The sequence below is a fragment of the Temnothorax nylanderi genome, unplaced genomic scaffold (genome assembly GCF_030848795.1).
Source record: "Temnothorax nylanderi isolate EJ_2023f unplaced genomic scaffold, tnyl_v1.0 TNYL_tig0065_pilon, whole genome shotgun sequence".
NCBI lineage: Eukaryota > Metazoa > Arthropoda > Insecta > Hymenoptera > Formicidae > Temnothorax > Temnothorax nylanderi.
The window spans coordinates 930,203-951,434 of record NW_027249127.1 but is presented as its reverse complement, the minus strand read 5'-3'; the positions used below and the strand labels follow the sequence as shown (position 1 = coordinate 951,434).

Genomic DNA, 21,232 nt, shown 5'->3' with positions numbered 1-21,232 from the left:
GGGTGGGATATATGACATTATTCATGGGTGAAATATACATATATACGCCTTATAAAAAATTACAAATAATGTTTATAAATAAGGCAATAAAATGTCATAATAAGTTATAGAGTGTGTGTAAGAAGTTTATTAAGATGTAAGAATAATAAATAAATTATAAAACAGAAAAATTTTAAAAAGAAAATAGAAGAACGATAGATACATTAAAGGTTATTGGTATACGATCCAAGAAAAAGAAAGAAAAAGAACACATAGGAGATTTCGATTTTTACAGAGCGTCTGTACTATGGTATAAATCCCGCATGCTAAAATGCCGTATATCCTAAACAGAAGGGATATACAAGATGTCAAGCTAAACAAAGAATATAAGAGCTATGCACTTGTATTTTGCTGTATTCCATTCTTTACTATCCCTCTACACTTATGTATCATGAAATAACCATTAAACCTTTTACATTCCCTACAGTAATCATTTTACGTAGGTCGTAATATTATGATCGCGCTAATTACTACGGTGAGAAATCGATTCAACTCACGATGGTTTCGTTAATATTAACAGTAAAGAACTGAAATTACAACACAATACTAATATGGCACATAACATAACACAGTGTGATTGCGAGCAAGTATCTCTATTTCTTCTATTTTTTCTGACTTCTGTGGCGTAAATCCTCGCGCGGCATAAATACCAGAGTTACCCTATACTTAATGTGTATAACTGTAGATACTACTATTACGAATGTATAATGTATGCTGAATTGTTCTGAAAATTCGCATCAATTTTATAATCACCATCAAAATAAAAATGCAAAAATTATTTCTTAACTTAATACGACAGCAGAAAATGTAACTAAAAGAGGCAATTAATTATTGTTATTATTAACATAGGTATATTAAATTTAAAGTTTTGCATAAAATGCGAATGTTATTTTATAATATTTAATATCATACAGGAACGATAAATTGGTACATATCAGGAATGTTAACTTTTTCGTTCTCATTATATAGTCTCATAATTATATTTAGTATTATAAAATAAAATATCATTGCCTATATTTTTATATCTGGGAATATACATTAGTTTTACATAAATAAGAGTAGCAAATCATATTTTAATATGTATTGGAAAATTTCTCGCTAAATATTATCAAAAATGATCAAAAATGCAAATATTTTTTTGTAGCTGTCAAATAATTCTGGGAATGAAAATTAAGCTAAAGCCAAAGTTTTCATTAAAAAATATTATTATGCAATGTGAAAACCTATTCATTATATTTATTTTCTGCATTATATTAATTTATTCACATTCTATTCTCAGGTAAAAGTAACTTATTCCTAAAACGGAATGAGTTATCTTCTCAAAGATTGCCTGCATATTGGAAAACGATGTTCTCAGAACATCTTATATTTCGGCATTTCTTCAAGTTATTATTTATTGCGTATATCAAGTAATTAGATTTAAAATTTATCCGAAGAAACGTATGCCGGATTGACCATCGCAGTGGTGATGCTACCGTTATCCAGCGTATCCTGCTGCTCAGCCGCCCTCCATAACTTCGTGGGCCGGAATAAACTCAGGAAGCTCTGCGAACAATTAAAAGGGCACAAATTAAATTGTTGCGGATCCGATAATGGGCGAGATACGTGCCGACGGCGCCGTTCACGTTCTCGCGAGGTCATATCTCCTTGCGCGAAACCGCACAAGTACTTTCGAAGTGTGCGCGGAACGCCCGAAAACAACGGGAGAGGGAGATAAGAGTAATGTTAAATTTATCGGCTAACAGAAAGCGGAAGCGGTCAAGAAAGAGGGCAGCCTTCCCCCCTCTCTCCTTCCTTCTCTTGGATAGAAATAGGTGCAGTTCATACAGGGCCGCTCTCTCTGTAGTCTAAGTAAAATTAAAAATATTACGAATTGTTTTCTTGGAAATTATTGAGTTTTTCTTGCCTGAGCGGTTTATCAGATATGATGTCATAAAATCTTATGAATTAAAGAAAAAACTTTAGTAAACTCTAAAATACTAAGAGATATATTATCTATCATATTGAACTATAATAATTTCAAAGAAAATAGCTTATAATATTTTTAATACAGTGCCCTGGGCAAAGTGTTCATGCAAAGTATTCATGCAAAATTTTATTTAGCACCTCTCCTCACATATAAAAAAAACAGGATTTTTACAGGATACAAAAGTGACATTTTGCAATTTAAAAATGCGAAAAATTCAATATAAAGATTCGAAATATTCACGCATTTATTTGCAAAACAATTTATACAATGCGATACCCTCCAGTTGTTGGGAAAAATCCGAACGCGTATAGTGGATCGTCAGTTTAATCAAAAAATTTAATCCCGTAAAATGTTCTTTTAAACATATGTCAATTTGTGTATTTTCAATTTCGTTAAAGCTCGCAATTGGCTACTCTCGGCGCTTTGTACGGTTGCGCCCTTTGTGCGATGCACCGCGATTTGCACTCTGGCTTTCGGCGGCCCTGTATATCTGAAGCGATGGAGAGTGGCAGGCTCCCTTCCTCACCATGAAGAAAACTTTTCGTTTTAAAGTACGATTACCGACGTACTGTGGAAAAACTTGTATTAAGACGTTCCCCGAGTTCTCCGAGATTTTACGACGCGGACCGCAACTTCTAAATCGGCCCGTAACCGCTACCGTGCCGACAGCGGCACGTAGCTTTCAGGAGATTCTTGCTCTAATCGAGATATCGAGAATAGGGTGATGGAATAATGCAGGCAACGACATTGACATCGCAATTTTCATTTTCGATAGAAACCATTTTTTAATGCGTTATCTAAAGACTTATATAATAAATTGAGCATTCCCATTGAAGAGCTGTAGATCTAAAAATCTAAAGGACAGAGATATGCTTATCGGGATGCTTTCCTTGTTTAATTGTATAGTCACCAACTGGTGGGGAAAAGAAAAGGTGGTGAGAGGAAAGGTACACAAAGAAAACATCCTAATAAGCATAAGTGTAGTCACCAACTGGTGGGGAGAAGAAAAGGTGGTGAGAGAAAAGGTACACAAAGAAAACATCTCAGTAAGCATAAGTGTAGTCACCAACTGGGGGGTGGGGGCTACACAATTAGACAAGGAAAGCATCTCAATAAGCATATATCTGTCCTTTAGGGCCGGTTGTTCCAACCTGTTGGTAAACTAACTAATAGTTAAATCATATATGTGTCTTTGTTTTTCTTTCAAATTAAAGAAGGATAGACGTACAATTTAATTATTAATTAGTTTGCCAATAGGTTGGAACAACCGGCCCTTAGATCTTTAAATCTACAGCTGTCCAATAAGAATGTTTAGTCTATTATATAAGTCTGTGGTTACATCCTATGAATTAAGTAAAAAGCTTCAGTAAAATATTTAAAAAAATTTTAAATAAATGAGGCACGGGCGGCACGGCCGATATAATATATATAATTAATTAGAGAAAAACGGTTAGGACTGGATCTTACAATTAGCTTAATAATATTATTCGGGTGAATTTTATGTACATTCGCCTTAATAATAAAATTAATAAAATAATAATAAAATTCACATGACTAATATTATTAGACTACCAATATCCAGACCGTAAATGCGTTTTCCCTAATTGATTAAAAAGAATTTTGTCCGTCCCTACACTCAGAAAAAAGTGTAGCATCAGATAGTACAATTGTGAAGATCTCTTCTACAAATAATAGTACAAATAGGGACAGGGATAAATTGTAGTAAATGAGTCTAAAAAATTGTTCTAAAAAATTATTCTCAGATTGTCTGAAATCAATTGACAAACTGCTTAAGACTGTAAAATATTACAATATTAATTCGCGCGTTTGTTTCACAGAATCACAGTTTTTGTGTTTGCATGTGACAAAATAAATTTGCTACAAAATTGTAATTAATCGGTGTATTTCATATTTTCTATTACATTACAATTTAAAGTTACTTATCTGACAAAATAAGGTCTACAATATTGTGTTAACTTTTTCCGAGAGATTTTTCTCAGTGTAATAATCCTAAAAAAGAATAATTTATAACATTCTTTATGCCGGATGCGTAATGGCGAAAGTTTTTACTCGCGTTTGATTAATCGATCGTACATAGGAAATGAGACAAGTTGGTCAAAATTGTTTGGAGATCCAATGATTCCGCAGCCGCTTCTACTTTCTCATTAGCGAAAATTAATGACCCCGATCTCCTAATAAAACAATCTCCCTTTCTTGAAGACGGCCAACCGGTAAGTCATTAAGCAACAAAGAAGAATACTGATTATTAAGAAATCTCAACTCGAACTTTTCTCTGAAAGGTCGACGCCTTTCATGCCTGTTTGATAAATGTGTCTTTGCAGAAAATAAATTATTTTTAAGCTTTAAATACATAGTCATATCTGAATCATTGGTTAAAATCAATTATTTTTCTTATTTTGAGAAATATAATATATATACTACATCTAATAACTTTTCTGATATCTTAATTATATTAAAAAATTTTCCAAGAATTTTCTTAACATGAAATGACTGAATAGTAAATAAAGAGTAAATAACTAAAAAAATTAATGCTTTTAAGTAAATTCTGAGTTAAGTAAATGAGTTAATTAAACAAAGACAAATAAATAAATTTATTTCACTTTGCGGTTGTGTATTATGTATATGTAGATGAACGTGATAATTTATTGCAGACAGAAATAATTACGGACAGAGATTAGCTATTAAAAGCGATTATTAGAATAAAGCAATAGACATGAAATAATTTAAGAGAGTACTGTCTAAAGTTTAAACAAAAGGAAAAGCAAAAATAGTATTATTATTTAACTACATTTTATTGGTGAGGCATTATATTTCATTAATAGCAATATGTCTGTAAAGTAATGGTTAAACAGTAATAATGTAAAAGGAATGAATAATATTTCAAGTAAGAAATTTTTGTAATGCAAATAGGCGTAACAAATATTATACTACATCTTTGTGCTTATCTGCCCGAGGGAAAAAGGGAAAGAGAACAAACCGTTAAGCAGTCATTCTGCGTCAATAAACAGCTCACTCAAAGGAATTTTCAAGGTGGAAGGAAGAAAAGAAGCCTTAAGATAAGCTTTGAAAAAATCTTTCACAACCAGACTTACTTTCATGTACATCTAACTCGCATGAATTTCTACCTGAGCCCGAAGACAGCTATTAGCAGACCAACAAAAATTTCTTTTATAAAAGTCAAGTCTGGTTGTGAAAGATTTTTTCAAAGCTTATCTTAAGGCTTCTTTTCTTCCCTTCACCTTAAAAATTCCTTTGAGTGAGCTATTTACTGTGCTGATTTGTAATATTGTATAGAAGTTTGAGAATAATTGACTCACCTCGGATTTCCAGACTCGTAGGATAAAGAAGACCGGCATTGGCACCAAGGTAGCCAGTCCGATCCCGATCCCGATTGCTTCTGTCCAGGGGGGAAATATGTACGAGCCGTACTTTCCCCGAAACACAGTTTGAGTCATTTGATATCCAAAGATTCCCTGCAGATATAAAGGAAGCGCAATTGGTTAATTGCATGGTTTCTCATATACCAGCTGGAACTATATGCTGCGGTGGATGATATACGTGCGCGAGAGCATAGCACAATTATGCAATTAAGGGAGATTTCGAATTTTTAATCAAAACTAACTTTCGCAGGGCGTACCGTTCGGCGGCCGTCGCGTCGAGGGAAATATTTCGATCCCCGTGACGGTGCGGACAAAAAATTTCAGCCGTTATAAATAAAAATTCGCTCGGCACGCCTCGACAGGCAGCCAGATTAATTAAGCAGTTTGGTCGTGGGGAATACGACGCTTTGTCTCCAAGGGACGCAAACCACCAGAGCTGTTGAGTTTTGCAAACCTAAAGTTGGTAATCTTGCCTAAAAAGTCCGATAGAAATAAAAAAAATCGATATAATGCATTATATTTACTAATTTTATAAAAGTTGAAAATAAAAATATTTAATTATTTGATCTGCATTACATTTTTTTATTCATAAAAATTCAAAATACAATAATAAAAATATCAAGTTTTTTAATCTGTTTTTATGAATTCTTCATCTGTTTTTATTTCATTTCTATTCTTAATAAATATACAAATTATTCATCAATAACGATTTAGATCTTTAATTTAAGTTTTAAATTGTAGTTATAAACATATGATATTTTACTCCTATTACATAATAATAATTTATGCGAATGCATAAAAATATTTTCGCCTAAATGGATATTTAAATATCAAATTGTCAATTCTTTAGTTACATAGAAAAGTATGTTTCCGAATAAATTTTCAACTATTTGAGATTGATCGTATTTATTATAAGTATGTAAATTTATTATATTACTAAAAATATATACTTTGATTTTGTACTGCTTGTAACTAGGGGAAACCGGGGCTATATATATATATATATATATATATATACACATATATATTTGGTACATTAGGCAAGTAAATACACGGTAACTATTGTAAAAGTGACAAAAGATAATACTGCATAAAAAAATAAAGTATTTCCGCAAAAACATTGCGATAATATTTCAGTTAGTTATTTCAAGCTAAGTAGCGTATTTTCACAAACAGACAATATTTTTAGTTCTTTTTTTGTATTTTAGTTTTGTATAGCCGAAAGTAAAATAAATCAGTGATATATTAAATGTTATATTTATAAATCTACTAGTCATTATATGTCATAATTCTAACTGTTTTTTTTTAATCTTTACTTTAAACGTGATAACTTCTAGTTATGTCAATTACTACGTTTACGCGAACGTTACTTTTGTAGTAACTTACGATAATTCACTCGAGTGAATTATCGTACCCCACATATTGGGCTATATAATTGTTACAAATGTAGTCGCCTTATAATTTTTATTAGTGCAACAAAATTAATTATACTATTTAATTTAAAAAATTATTTTTGTATAAGCATGCGGAGCTATTAAAAAATTATTTTGTGGCTTGTATTCCATCCTTTTGTGGCTTGCATTGTGTTACATGTGAAAAAATCATTAAAAAGAAACGTACCAACTAGCCTCGGTCTCCCCTAATACTTACAATCATGATATTTCCAAACAAAATAGTTTTTCTGACAAATTATTAAATATTTATTATAAAGCTTGTACAAGTTGAAAAATTATCGGAATATTTCTGAAGCTCACACGTTACTCCACTTTAACAAGCTCCTTGACGATCGATAACCTAAAGCTTTAGTGTTTCATTACTTTCCATATAAATTCGATTAATCGTCTCCACGCGATGGGTCGGGACTAATTTACGGTTTATTCTCTCTCACTGTGTCGCTAAACTTTCCGCAAAGTTTACAGTCAATAAACGTAGGCTCCTTACCTCGACGGGATTAACCATCGTCTTCCTTTCGTTTACTACCCCCGATTATATCATAGCGATAATATACATTGGAGTCGTTAAAGTTTTAATTGTTGTTTATTCGCGATCGTGTAGAGATAAGGATTATAATAACTTATTTCAATTACAATAAGGAATCAAGGTGACGCAAAATCACGGATTATATACCTGAAAGATCGTTTCATTGTCTTGCACGCTAAACGAAAGGGTTCAACCATAGATTTTCAATATGTGGATTTTCAATACTTTGAATAATTTCGTTACAGATATAAAAAATGTATATCAATTATATTTCATCGGTAAGTATATTGATTATGTAATAGATCAAATGTTTGAACATTATCTGAATTAAATTTTTTATTTAAAATAAAACACTTTCATGTACCGGCACACAATTATCTACATGCCGATGACCACGAAAGACCCGACTATTTATTCTTCTAAATACATTCAACTAAAATCATTTAATTATTTTTACTGAATTTTATAAAAGTATCAACATTAAAGACTTTTTCCGAATTTAGCAAATTTCCATAATTAAATACATCAGGATGGTGCAAGTTTAAATTTAAACCTGCCATTGAAATCACAAGATCCTCAATAATAAGATCCGCTGGTGTCGGGATCCTTTGTACCTGACCCTTTCTACCTGAAACATCTGCTCTGGCAGGTATCCCAAGCGAAAAGGGTTAAGCCTTTGACAGAGACATACTGTAGAAGATAAAATATACTTACTAGACAAGTGACGGGTGCGAGGACGACCCAGCAGAGCCACCAATATCCGTGAAGAAAACGGCCGAATTTAATTTTCATCTCGGCGATATTAGCCAGAAATCTGTTACATCCGTACAGCCAGGAGGGCACAATGAGTTCGGCGAAGCCGATCAATAGGATAGCCCAGGAGGCGGTATGCCAGTCCATCAGCTTGAATAGGTAGATACCGCCGTCGAATACCATTGGAACCGCCAGGAGCCAGCAGGTAGCGCATATAGCCAGCACCACGAAACTCTCGTATTTTCGCAAATCCGGACGCCTGTCCAGTATGGCGGTGTTTATCGCTTGCACGCCTGCGAACTATATCGTAAAAAGTAACGACCGCGGCCGCGCATTTTCCTCCTTTTCTCGATTCCCTTCCCCGCGCGCCCATTTCCTCTCTTCCTTTCCTTTACTTTCTGTTTCTCCACATCTTCTCTCCCTTTTTCATTTACTCTTGTTTCTCATAGCGATAAGTACCGAGTTCTCAATCCGAAGAACGTCTAAATTTAGGACGCGAAGACGTGGAAGAAACGAAAACCGCGAGCCCGCTCTCGATCATCATTTGCATCATAACGAATGTACTCGCTCGATTGTATTCGCATCTGGCAATATTCACGGTGGCATTTTTTACACGGTTTCTCGCTCGCTCGTGGCCGCGTTTCGGTTATCATCGGCGAAAACGCGCTGGAAAACGGCGGGAGAAGAGAACAGGGGCTGACGCCGCGCCACAAGGAGGCGAAGAAAGTGTAGATTTCACTCTGAGACGGCGAGACCATAATTCCTTCCGTGATATACGAGCTTCGAGGTGAAAAGATGGGAGTCTCGCGATGCAAAAGCAACGCGAAACGATCGCCGTCCGGCTACTCGCCGGGATGAGGCGCATCCCTCTCTCACGCCCGCGGCATCTTTTGACAAATACACCGGCCGTTTTTCAGGCGCCGTACTGAATGATGGCGCCTTCTTAGCGCCGGAACGGATGTGAAATCTTCGTGAAATAACCATGTCGATGAGCGATGTCGAACGCTGGTACACCGTGACCGTATATATCTCCCGCGAATCTGCTTTGCAACTTTTTAACGAAGGCGTTATAACTACGAAGATCTATCCTATCCGTGCAATTGCATGCGCTGAGAAACCGGTTTATCGCGTGTCTAAAGGACTTTATGATATATTATAGGTCGAAATGGCCGACATTCGACTAGCTGGCGATTGATTGCGAAAGTTAGGGTTAACATTTATAACGCCGCGCTTAAGAGTATGGAAATTTCTATCTGTACCTATCTTATAGAGATAAAGAATCGTATCTTCGTTATTAGAAATTTAGAGAAAACTGGATTTAAAGTTTGTTATTGAAACTTTTCTCAACACATTTTCTAAATAATCTTAAAAGGCTCCTGATTAAAATTCTAATATGAAGAATAGGGCATAGAGCCGTAACAAGATGTTCGTGTTAAATTATTTTTAATAAACAACCCATATTTTCCAACCATAGTAAACATTTTCTAAACATTGTATCTTAGGAACTAGTAGGGGAGAGTGGGCTAACTGCGAACACGGAGTGAACACGAACGATTACTATTGTAGTAGGTATATTAGAGTATAATAGTGATATTCTCCCACTTCTCGCACCCAGCGATAGTTTGATATACGCTCAGTGGTACGAGTACGAGAGAGAAGTGGGAGAATATCATTACTCTAATATACTACAATAGTAATCGTTCGCGTTACCCCGTGTTCGCAATTAGGTACCCCACTCTCCCCTAATAATGGACATAAGACCCTTTACCATTATACAACTTAAACTCCTGGAATATATTGGGAAAAGTAAATTTTGACACAAACTGGAGATAAGATTTTTTACCTCTAAGATACAGATAATACGATTTTATAATTTTTTAGAGCGAAAAGATAAAAGCCTCTTTCTCGCGTCTCAAAACACCAGTATCTATCCTCCTTGTTAGAGCGATGGAATAAAATAGCTATTACGCTTTTGATCTCAAAGCCAATGCTCTAGCATAAAATTGTATTTTATTTTTTTCTCGGTATATTTGTTTGTAAACTTTTATGTATTAATTAATTAATTGAAATGAAAATTTCGAATTATATCGCGAGAAATTCGAGCCGCGTGATTATTGTACATGTCGCACGCATTATTTTGTTCCACTGCTTTTGTCTTTACTATTCTAAATATAACCAGAGAGTCTCGCGAAGTGCAAGGTGGCGAAAGTCCGACCAGCTTGCAAATATACAACTCGTTAGGACAAATGCAGTTAGCGCGGCGATGTTTCTCGTTATGCGAAGGAAAATTGAAATTCACATCTCTCGCTCTCTTCCTTCTCCTCCTTCGCCCTGCTTCCCTTATCTCAGCCGAGCTCATCGCATTAATAAGTATTTTTTTTTCATCACCGTAAGTGACGAAGAGCGGAAGCGGTTTTTGCGCTTGCATGAAAGTGGAGATAAAAATCTTTTTATAGTCTCCTTAAATGTTCGTGCGATAATATGTATGTTTCGCTTGCGTGTGCCTTACCTGACTACCGAGGCCGAGTATAAAGAGCATGAAGAAGAACAGGATGGCCCAGAGATTCGACCACGGCATTTGTACCACCGCCTCTGGGTAAGCGACAAAAGCCAGTCCCTCCGCGCTCTGGATCACACTGCCGATCGGCACTTTCATCTGCTTGGCCAGAAATCCAACTACCGAAAATACCACCAAACCAGCGAAAACAGATGTGAATAGGTTGGTGAATGTGACGATGATAGCGTCTCTGAGAACAAAAGGATAAATTCAAATATCACCACATGCTTGACGAGTACGGATATCGTATTACTGCCATTACTGGAATAAATTTCAGAGATGAAATTTCTTTTTACATAGAAGATTTGTATATTCGAGAAAAATGCTTTTATTTCTGTTCTCTCTAACATAAAAGCGAATAAAGGCTCTCGTAATCCATGACTATATCGAATCCTTTCCCGTTTTCCTAATCTTCAAGGGAATCCCAAAATATATTTTTCATTTTTTCTTATACCTGCAGAAGACATACTCTCTAAAGGGTTTCTCTCTTTCTGTTTATAGGTATCTTTATAGGTATAGAACATATGCTAGGCACAGAACATGTTATTTGAGAATATTACGAGATATTGTCCGAAAGATAGGCAAGTAAAAAACTGTTACGTTTACGATATTATATTTGTAAGTCATTCTTATTAGTCGGATTATCATGCGTACTTAATTATTTAGAATGGTTATCTTTAGCGAAATCGTTATTATTATTATTATACGTTATACTCGAGCCAGTCTCGGAATTGCTCCAGCTGTCGCAACGGCACACCCGGCCACCGCCCGTCACCGAAACGACGTCGTCGAGTCCCGAGTTAAAATAAAATATGCAACGATTGCTGTGTCGTAAAGAGACTGAAACGTCGCCGAACGATGAACCAGAAGATTAATAGGCACTTAAAGTGCTTAGTCAGTGTAGTTAATTAAATACGGGTCTTGCGATAAATTATTCGCGCGATTGAACGCGCGACGAATTTGTACATCCATCCTATATGGGGTGGACGCGTATAAAATCAAACATTCTGCTTTTTAAGGACTGCTTTTTTCTTCCCGTTTTGCTCTTAAGGTATCCCTTAAGGTATTCGCAAACCACCTATATAGTTCTTTTTCTTCCTTTCGTCCGAAATGCACACGTTTCGTTTTAGTATAATCGCACCTGTGGCAATTGTTGCTAAAGTTGCTGTAACTCGCAAGAGTCACCAGGGATCCGCAGGCGATGCCGAGCGAATAGAAGACTTGAGAGGCTGCGTCTGCCCACACATTTGCGTCTTGCAGCTTCGAAAAATCGGGATATATGTACCACAGCATGCCAGAATCGGCGCCTTCCAATGTAACACCTACGAAATTATCTCCCTTAGATCTCGGCAGAGTTACCTGTCCTCGTAACTACTACTACACGTATTATCGCGCATAGTACTATAATGAGAATGATTTATCTTTACAAATCTCTGTTGTCAAAGTGAGCGATACGATTTAAATATATCGGACGTGATACAATTGTAATTAATTAGACACTTTTTTTACTCCGTAAATTGCATCCATCTGCTTGGAGTAAAAATTTTGACCACACCCTGATTTGATATTTTGTTCTACTTTTAAAAGCAACGCAGATATTTCACGTGATTAATGTTATATAATAGAATTATCAATGTTATAAATATGAATACCCTGAATATATATTTGTAATCATCGAAACAAATTATCAAGAATCCTTATCGTACTCGAGAGTCATTGATTCATAAAAGAAGTTTGATCTAAAATAAGATTTTAAAAAATTTATTAAATTTATCTAAAAAATTGCACTTCAGAGTACTCGGAAAAGGTTGTTATTAAAATTATTTTATTCACACACACACACACACACACACACACACACACACACACACACACACACACACACACACACACACACACACACACACACACACACACACACACACACACACACACACACACACACACACACACACACACATACACAAGGTGTAACATAAATGTAGGCTGCTACTTCAGGGGTGTATTCTACTCGTCAGAATACTCGTCAAAATAAATTCATATAAATGTATGTCCAAAAATGTATCGTTTTCACGTTACAGTCATGTTTAAAAGGACACGAAGGATAGTTCACCAGTGGTTTCTTGGTGTCCTCATGTTTTTAAGGACATCTGAAACAAATTGTCTACTCCCGGCCTGTTGAAAATACTAATAATCTTTGTCAGTGCATTAAAAACGGGTTCAATGAATTACGCAACACGCCAGGTGTTCGTGAAAGGATCGCTAAGAAGACGGGCGGAGCAGTGTATTTTGGTTGAGGGCGGTTTGCTTTAATAAGCATTTGCTTTAAGATTTGTTTTATTTCACTTTTATTATCTGCTATTTTGTATTGTTAGAAATAAAATAATACGCTTTGTATTGTCTTTTAAGTTTCAACTCAAACATGACTGTAACGTGAAAATGCTGTAACGATGCATTTTTAGGCATACGTTTATATGAACTCTTTTTGCTTATTTTGACGAGTAGAATACACCCCTAAAGTAGCGATCGACGTTTATGTTACACGTTGTATACAAAGTAATTGTAAGACATTGGCCGTGTGGGTGTGTGCGTGTATCTAATGGATTAAACCCAAAACACAAAATATATATATCTACATTTAAGAACGCCTTAACATTACAGTTATATAGGAGAGCCCGCTTTATTTCTGTTTCTTACCGCGTACTAGCAGAATTGTAAGAACGACGTAAGGGAAGAGCGCGGTGAAGTAGACGACTTTGCCGATGGTCTGGATACCGCGTACCAGGCATAAAAAGCACACTATCCAGGCTAGCGTGAGGCACCCGAACAGTTCCCACCGTATGCCGCCGAAGTTCTCCCATGTAGCTCCGCGCAGACCGAGAACGTAGTCACTGGACGCAATCGACAATTACACGCTTTGCAGGCGCGATTCTCACAACAATTTTTGTGCTCGCTCCTCAACGCTGAACAGCGGCGTAAGGCTCGTTACCGATCTTCCCGACACGATGCAGCGCTGATGGCAATGTATACCGTACCTGAAGTACTCCTCGGACGACAGTACTCGGTCGTAGAGTTCACCTAATGATTTAGTCTCGCCATTCGGGCCACCCCAACAGTGAGTAGTATTACCATCGTTGTAGCCAAAGCTGGAACAGACCCTGTGGATGGCCATGCAGGTCTTATTGTAAAATATCTGGGTTTTATTACTGTCCTGTTGACATTTCATATCCTGAAGATTGCTGTAACAATCTGTCGACATCAGCATTAAACACGTACAGTTCAAAAACGAAAGATCGTGATAGGATAAGTAATTTCTTGTTCCGTCAATAACATCTTTTTATAAAAATATAATTATTCGATTAGGCTACGTGTTCGAAAACTTCACTTGGGCGCACCCCAGCATCGCGCGTTCTGTCCTTGTTCAATTTTTAGTAAGTAACAAAGATAGAACCACACGCTGTGCATCCGAGTTTTCGAACGCAGCATAGAATCCAAGTTATGTAGTATGTAGTAGGTGACGTCAATTTATATATTACTTCGTATCGCTGGCGGATCCATTTATTTGGAAGAGAGAGTTTCAATATCCCAATCCCCCTCCTCCTTCCAAATAAAAGAAATCAAGTTTTGCTGGATCTGTTTAAAAAATCTAGGGAAAAAATGCATTAAACGTTAAAGCAGGACCAGAAGTTTCACCGCGTTCTCATCGTCGATCCTGGAGTAAAAACTAAGCGCGATACTAAGAGAAATATCAAACCAAATAATTTTGCCAAAACCTCTCCCATTATCGACGTCAAGATCCGCTAGTGCTTCGTATGATAAAACAATTAAGTCCCTTGATAAACCAAAGCACTTTTTGACTAGATTATTTTGTGTAAATCGTTCTTTGTGCAATCCTAAATAATGTAAATAACAATAAAAGGTAATAGCAGTGCCCAAGAACTTATGTCTCACGCTAGTAGACGTTTATTCACGGTAACAGTTAACTACTTCCTAAAGTTAAAGTTTCGTTAAATCTTTACGGAAAAAAAAGGATTTGCTACTATACGAACAACTAACATTTTTTGCTGCGAGAGCTAATTAATTTTGCAATAATAGCAAAACCTTTTGTTGCAATAGCAAAGTTTAGCAAAACTTTTTGCTATTGCAACAAAAGGTTTCGCTATTATTGCAAAATTAATTAGCTCTTGCAGCAAAAAATGTTAGTTGTCCCATATTTAACAAATAGATTTGCTGTTGCAGCAAAACCTTTTTTTTCCGTGTTGACTTGTTTAAGTACGACGACGATAAGTTAAATGTTTATCAACGCGCTAATCTATTTTTACTTACCATTCGTGTTGAAATCATTGTCGCAGTACGCCCAGGCGAGTTTTGACATGCAAGAAGCGAAAGTGTAGAATAAAGTCCACGCGACTATTACCATATAATATGTCATCACCAAGAAGATGACGACCAATGTGCAATAACCTAGGCCATGAAAAGCTGGTGCCATGCGGCTGAAAGCTTTTACTGGCCCCAATCCAGTATACTGCCCCATACAAAGCTCCAGGAAGAATATAGGCAGACCCATTGCGAACAGTATGATAATGAAGGGTATTAAAAAAGCACCTGTAACAATTAATTATAGTCACAGTTTTTTATAATAATTTGAAGATAATTTTCTATTCAAAGCGCATATACTTTTACACTTTTATCATTATAATGTGCATCAAATTTAACATAAAATATGCTAAAAATTGGCCAAAATTAGCGGGATTAGATATCTTACAAGTAGATTCGAATCTTTTATGAATCTTTTACTTTACTAGAAATTTTATGTTCTTTCGAATTAAAACAATTGTATAAAGCAACAATTATTTTAATATATTATTTGATTTGATTGAACATTTGATTACAAATACTTATTAGATTACCAATCGTTAATATTAATTATAATAAAAGTATAATTAAAAATAGAATATAGAATAAAAGAAATATAGAGTAAAAGTTACTTAAAATTCTTACACGTTTATACATTCTTTAAATTAACAACTTTGTTCTTAGAGTTCGAGTACCACTTGTAAAAGATTCGATTCTGCGATCTAAAAACTACTAGAAAGTACACATTTCATGAATCCTGTAGATACTCTAAAGTCAGATATTCTAAAAGTCGAAACTAACTATATAAGGATCAATTACTTCGTAAATACGTTGTATGAAATATTACTTCTTATGAATATTATTTGAATTTTAGGAAATAAAACTTGATTATTAGATTTGATGCAGATTTTCAAGTATATATATCGAACTTGATCCTATCCTTTTAGTCAAATTACAATACTTATTATAATTATAATAATTAATATTCTCTCTCTACTAAATAAAGAAAGTATAATTCTCCTACTAAAAGTATAATTCTATTACTTTTATTTTATCGTTATTATTATATAAAGATTTTTTGTGGTTTAAAGGATGATATAGGAGGTTTATAAGAAATAATCGTTTTGTTAAGTTTTGCAGATTATATGTATTGTGGTATAACTGTTTAAGAATAGAATGCCGTCGATTTGATTAAAATCACAAAATTGATGAAATTAGAACTGAAAATCCGAAACGGCGCAAGAAATCGATTTCTTCGCAGGTGACGGCGCGCCAACAAACGGTACCTGCGGATGGCTATTGTTATAGTAAAGGATCTTTCTTTAGAAATGTCATGTAGGTTACAATAGGGTATTTCAAAAGTCTTTTCAAATCTGATTGTATACTGTTACATTTGAAAAATGCAGTCTTACGCTATTGCGTAAAAACACAATGTTCAAACTTTAAACGCATTTTCTTGAAAGCAGCATTTTTCAAAAGTTACTCAAAAACCAAGATAGATATTGATTTGAGCTTTACAAGAGTTATCGTATACGTATCTTTACTGACTGAATCTACAATGGAGTTTATAGAAATTATTTTGTTTCCGTTATTGTTATAAATAACGTCAATTTTTACGCGAAAATTAGAGTTCTACGCTTATGTTGTTACTATTTTGTCATAATATTTTTCTAATAATCTATTTTAGATTGTTAAATCTAACAGAGCAAAGTATCCTGAGGAAAACTAGGCTAGAAAATAGCATATTGCTTTCTTAGAAATTACGGAATCCTGGCAAAACGCAAGGCATTCAAAATTTTCAAGCCTATCTTTAATGACAGAAAATTCCTATCCCTTTTAATAAGTTTTGTATTACAAATTAATTTTTTACATTTTAAATATAGTATTAAACAACACAGAGAACACACACTGTGTCCATTTACTCCTTTCCCTGAAATAAATTCGTAAATTTTACCTTTACAATTTGATCTTCACTTTATATAAACCTCCTATCTCTCCTTAATATTATTACGTTTTATCTATATCTTAACGAATCCTTCATATTATTTCTTTTACAATAAACTACTTGAAAACTTCTTTCTTGCGAGGATTGAGTATCAAAGTGATACCTACTACATCACTAGTTTAAAGAGTTTGATAACTAAAATCTAATTTATTAATTAAAAAGTACTCATTCTGAATCACTTTTGTAGCTCCAAAAAATCTCTTCTCACATCCTTATTTATTGTGACTATTTTTTTAAATCCCCGGCGCGCAATCTTAAACTTCACGTATTAGTTTCTCAAAGTTTGTATCCATAATTTTTCGACGCCCCGTATAGGAACGAAGATACCGTGCACCGTGCACGTCGCAGTATAATATACAGAGCGTTCCAAGTTTTAACAAACTGTAACTAAACTGTACCAGCGTATTTTACAAGCAAAGGCAAGAAAACGATTTAGATAAATATAAATCTTCAGAAACCTTATTCAACATAGCTCAAACATAAACGGATTAGAGAGATGGAAATATTGTCGACCTATTCTATTCTGAATCTCAATTATAAATTTTTAATGAAGCACTTATTAGTAGAGACCGGATCGTGGTACCGTTTTCTCCACTCCAAGCGTGTGCTAGCGCCGTGAGAAGCAGTACCCTCCACGCCGCGCCGGTCTAACGAAGTAACGTAGCAAAAGTGGTACCGTCGCGTATATAAATATAAATATTTGTATACTCTATGCGACGGTACCCCCTTTGCTCATGGCGCTGGGTCACTTGGAGAAAACGGCACCGCGATCCGATCTCTGCTTATGAGTCCTTACTTATGTAACATTTTCTTCTACCTTTACCTTATTTACTCATTTTAACGTGCTCGCGCGCAATTTCGTCGTGACCTGGGACACTCTGTACAATTCGACGGTCACATCTGAGAAGCACGTATGTATTTCCCATGTATACCATGGGACAGATACACACGTGGACCACGGTTATACGCGCGATACGTACCACCGCCATTGCGATATATTAAGAGAGGGAAACGCCAAACATTGCCGATGCCAACGGCATACCCAATGCAGGATAGAACAAATTCGATCTGGTTGGCCCAGGCGCCTCGCTTCGGCTCGTCCGGGCACTCCACCAAAACGCCGCCAACTCCCAGAGAAACCCTCTTCACCTGCCAATAACACATGGGGAGCACATTATATTTGCATCATATAAATTATCGCCAAGTCGACGATGAAAAGATCTGACACGCGGACACGCGAGCGGCCGAAAAGAATAGCGGAAAAGAAAAGCGGACCTCAACCGCAACATTGATTCGGCTTTCAACATCAATTTGGCCTTTAACATTTGCGCAACGAGATTAGATGCACTCGAATCGGCTCAAATGCATCTCTCGAGTTTAACAGCAAAAATATTTAATCTAACCACGGAGGATTAAAAATAAGGTTACACAGCGAAGAGGTTTATTAATTTCTTAAAAATGAATTCTAATTTTATTAATTTGTTTATAGAAAGTACAATAAAGTATCGTTTTAGATTAAGATGAAAAGATTTGTGATAAGATTAAGATCGTATGTTCCTATCTTCACTGTCAAGCTTCCGCACCTTGTGTACTAGTGAGAAAGATAAGCATTAACATTTCTTTGTCTATAAAGAAATTTCTATAAATGTTTATTTTAATCTTTCGATGAATATGCGAAACTCTTAAGAATAATTTTACGAAAAGTACAAAAGTAATAGAAATGGAAATATATACTCATATCTAAATTTGGTTTGGATATGGATATTTTAAAGGATCAAATTTAGATGCGCTTCCAAATTATTTACAACATGGTAATTGCGGTAATTTCGACGAATATAGAAACATATATTTATGGACAACTCGCATATGCGTCTTGGGAAGTATTTATAGCTTTCCAGGTGATAAGAAGCGACAGGCCAAGTACTGACCTGTTTCTCTCTTCTGTATTACGAAATCGCTGCAATAATTAATCACAGCATATCGCTGATCAAATGTTTGTATAGGAAAGTGACTAACCTGGGACGTTTTCCTGGATTCTGCCATAATGTAGTATCCGATTCGACCGATCCTTGATTCCTCCTCAAGACCGCGTTGACGTCTGATCTATAGGCGTCGACGCGATCAGACGGCTATAGTAATATATAACGGCGACAAGATAATCCGAATTATCGAAGTGATTATATCGAAAGATAATTTCCGGATCCACTCAATCGGCCCTCACGCTGAACAAATAAGTTCGATCTTTTCGATTGGTCCGCGCAACGTTCAATGTTTTTTTTTTTTGTTAAAATCCGTGCTATGAAATATCGCACTTGTCGCGGAAAATCTGATAAGACAATAATATCGCTAGATTTACAGATAACGAAGTGCATTTCTGAGAATGCGAATTCATCTCACAATCAGACACCTTCGCTAAACTGAAAGATCGAGTGTGTACGACATTCCTTTAATAAAACTGCTACCTTAGAAATAGTATAAAACGCTTAGAAAAGAAGAAGAAATGTTTTTTATTTTATTTTAAAATCAATTTGCCCAGTTTTAATATACAATAACTTAAGAATTCTAATAACAGTTAAGAATTCTATATAACGTATTCTCCTTGCATTCATAAGCTATAAAGAGCTTCGGGGAAGCCCACTCCAGAATCGTGTTATCAGAGGTGAGATCAACTTTCGTAAATATTCGAACAGAATTTACAGCCATCTGCAACGTTATCTAGAGATAAGACTGTAAGAAATCTCCAAGAAAGTCGTCTACTTTCTCTACTTTTTTTTTCTTTTACTATCTTGTGACGTATAAATAGAGAATGCTTATAAGAGCCGCAGATTTGACTAATTAGAAATAAATTCTTCGTCAACTCACGGAAGACCATGGAATACAAAAACCGTAGTTAAATTGCAATTTCCTTTTTAGATCGTAAAACGGAAAAATGCATTTGGTCAAAATAATTAAAATATCAATTTACAAAAAATTTTTTTAAAGAAAAGAGATTATTTCTTGCATATTTTAAGTTATATAAAATAATTTTTAGATATGTCTAAATGTCTAAAAAAAGAAGTTGAACATGTAATCTTTTGCGGTCTGAACAGATAGAAGCGACTGATCTACAAGCTCGAAAAAATTTATTTTAAATTTTTATTTTAATTTGTTATCTGCTGATGGAACACTCCTTGTCAAATAGAATAAAGAAACTCAATGGATAAAGACAGATTGAAAACTGGATTTAATTTTCTCACAGCACATGTGACTGTCACTTGTACAAACGTGGACCTACTAAGCAAAAGGATTACCGATTATGCGGAGAAAGCAAGAACAACTCATATTTTATGCCGCTGTTCCGTATTTGTTTGCGAAAGATACAGATCCTTAATCCTGATATGTTTCATAAACCAAAGGATCTAAAAAAAGAGGGTGAGCAGTTTCATAAGCCTACTCATACCTTTTTAGATCTTGGCAGCTTCAGGAACACCTTAGTCCCATTCACTATTGCCATTACTACTACTACTATTACTACTACTACTACTACTACTACTACTACTACTACTACTATTACTACTACTACTACTATTACTACTACTACTACTATTACTAATACTACTGTTATCTAATAACATTCTCTATTTGTATCCTCAATTTGAAATAAACAGAAAAAAAAGAATAAATAATTGCATAAGACATAAGACTGTGACGCCACATCAAAATCTTTGAAGTGCTTTCCTGTAAAATCATATTTTTTGGCCTTTACATACCTTTTTCTTGAAAAAAAGGTACCATACTTTATATCATTTTTAAATCTCTTATTACAAAATAAATAGTTTATAATTTAATTGTTTAGTTTTAAACAATTACAATTTTGTTACAAATTGTGAGCATTAATGATTACAAGAGACTGACATTTCGAACCTAATTAAAATTCAGAAAAAGCTTATTCAGACAAAATATAACTAATTAGTTAAAATATAACCAACTGTATGAGAAAAAGAATTAAAAATGATTCTCTATGTTGGTTCAGTGATTAGAAAAGAGAACATAATAGTAGATAGATAGTTTTGTCATATGATTTCGCAACTACTAGGGTCTCACTCTCACTCTTAAGTTCATTCCTTAATTTTCCTATATTTTTGCAACGGCTACGGAATGTAAAAGAGATTCCTCATGCTACGATGTAACAA

At 35.0% G+C, this 21,232-nt stretch overlaps 1 protein-coding gene across 1 annotated transcript; it reads right to left on the bottom strand.

Moving 5' to 3' along the window:
- Positions 1–1,255: 1,255 nt before the first annotated feature.
- Positions 1,256–19,908, bottom strand: LOC139773684 (sodium- and chloride-dependent GABA transporter 1). The gene is made up of 10 exons (XM_071708313.1): positions 19,077–19,908; positions 18,041–18,209; positions 15,026–15,304; positions 13,735–13,948; positions 13,397–13,590; positions 11,841–12,021; positions 10,652–10,889; positions 8,104–8,442; positions 5,347–5,502; positions 1,256–1,584 (listed from the first exon to the last, which is right to left on the bottom strand). Exons 1-10 carry the CDS (start codon positions 19,101–19,103, stop codon positions 1,459–1,461), a joined length of 1,923 nt encoding a protein of 640 aa, XP_071564414.1. The 5' UTR covers positions 19,104–19,908; the 3' UTR covers positions 1,256–1,458.
- Between the last annotated feature and the right edge of the window lie 1,324 nt (positions 19,909–21,232).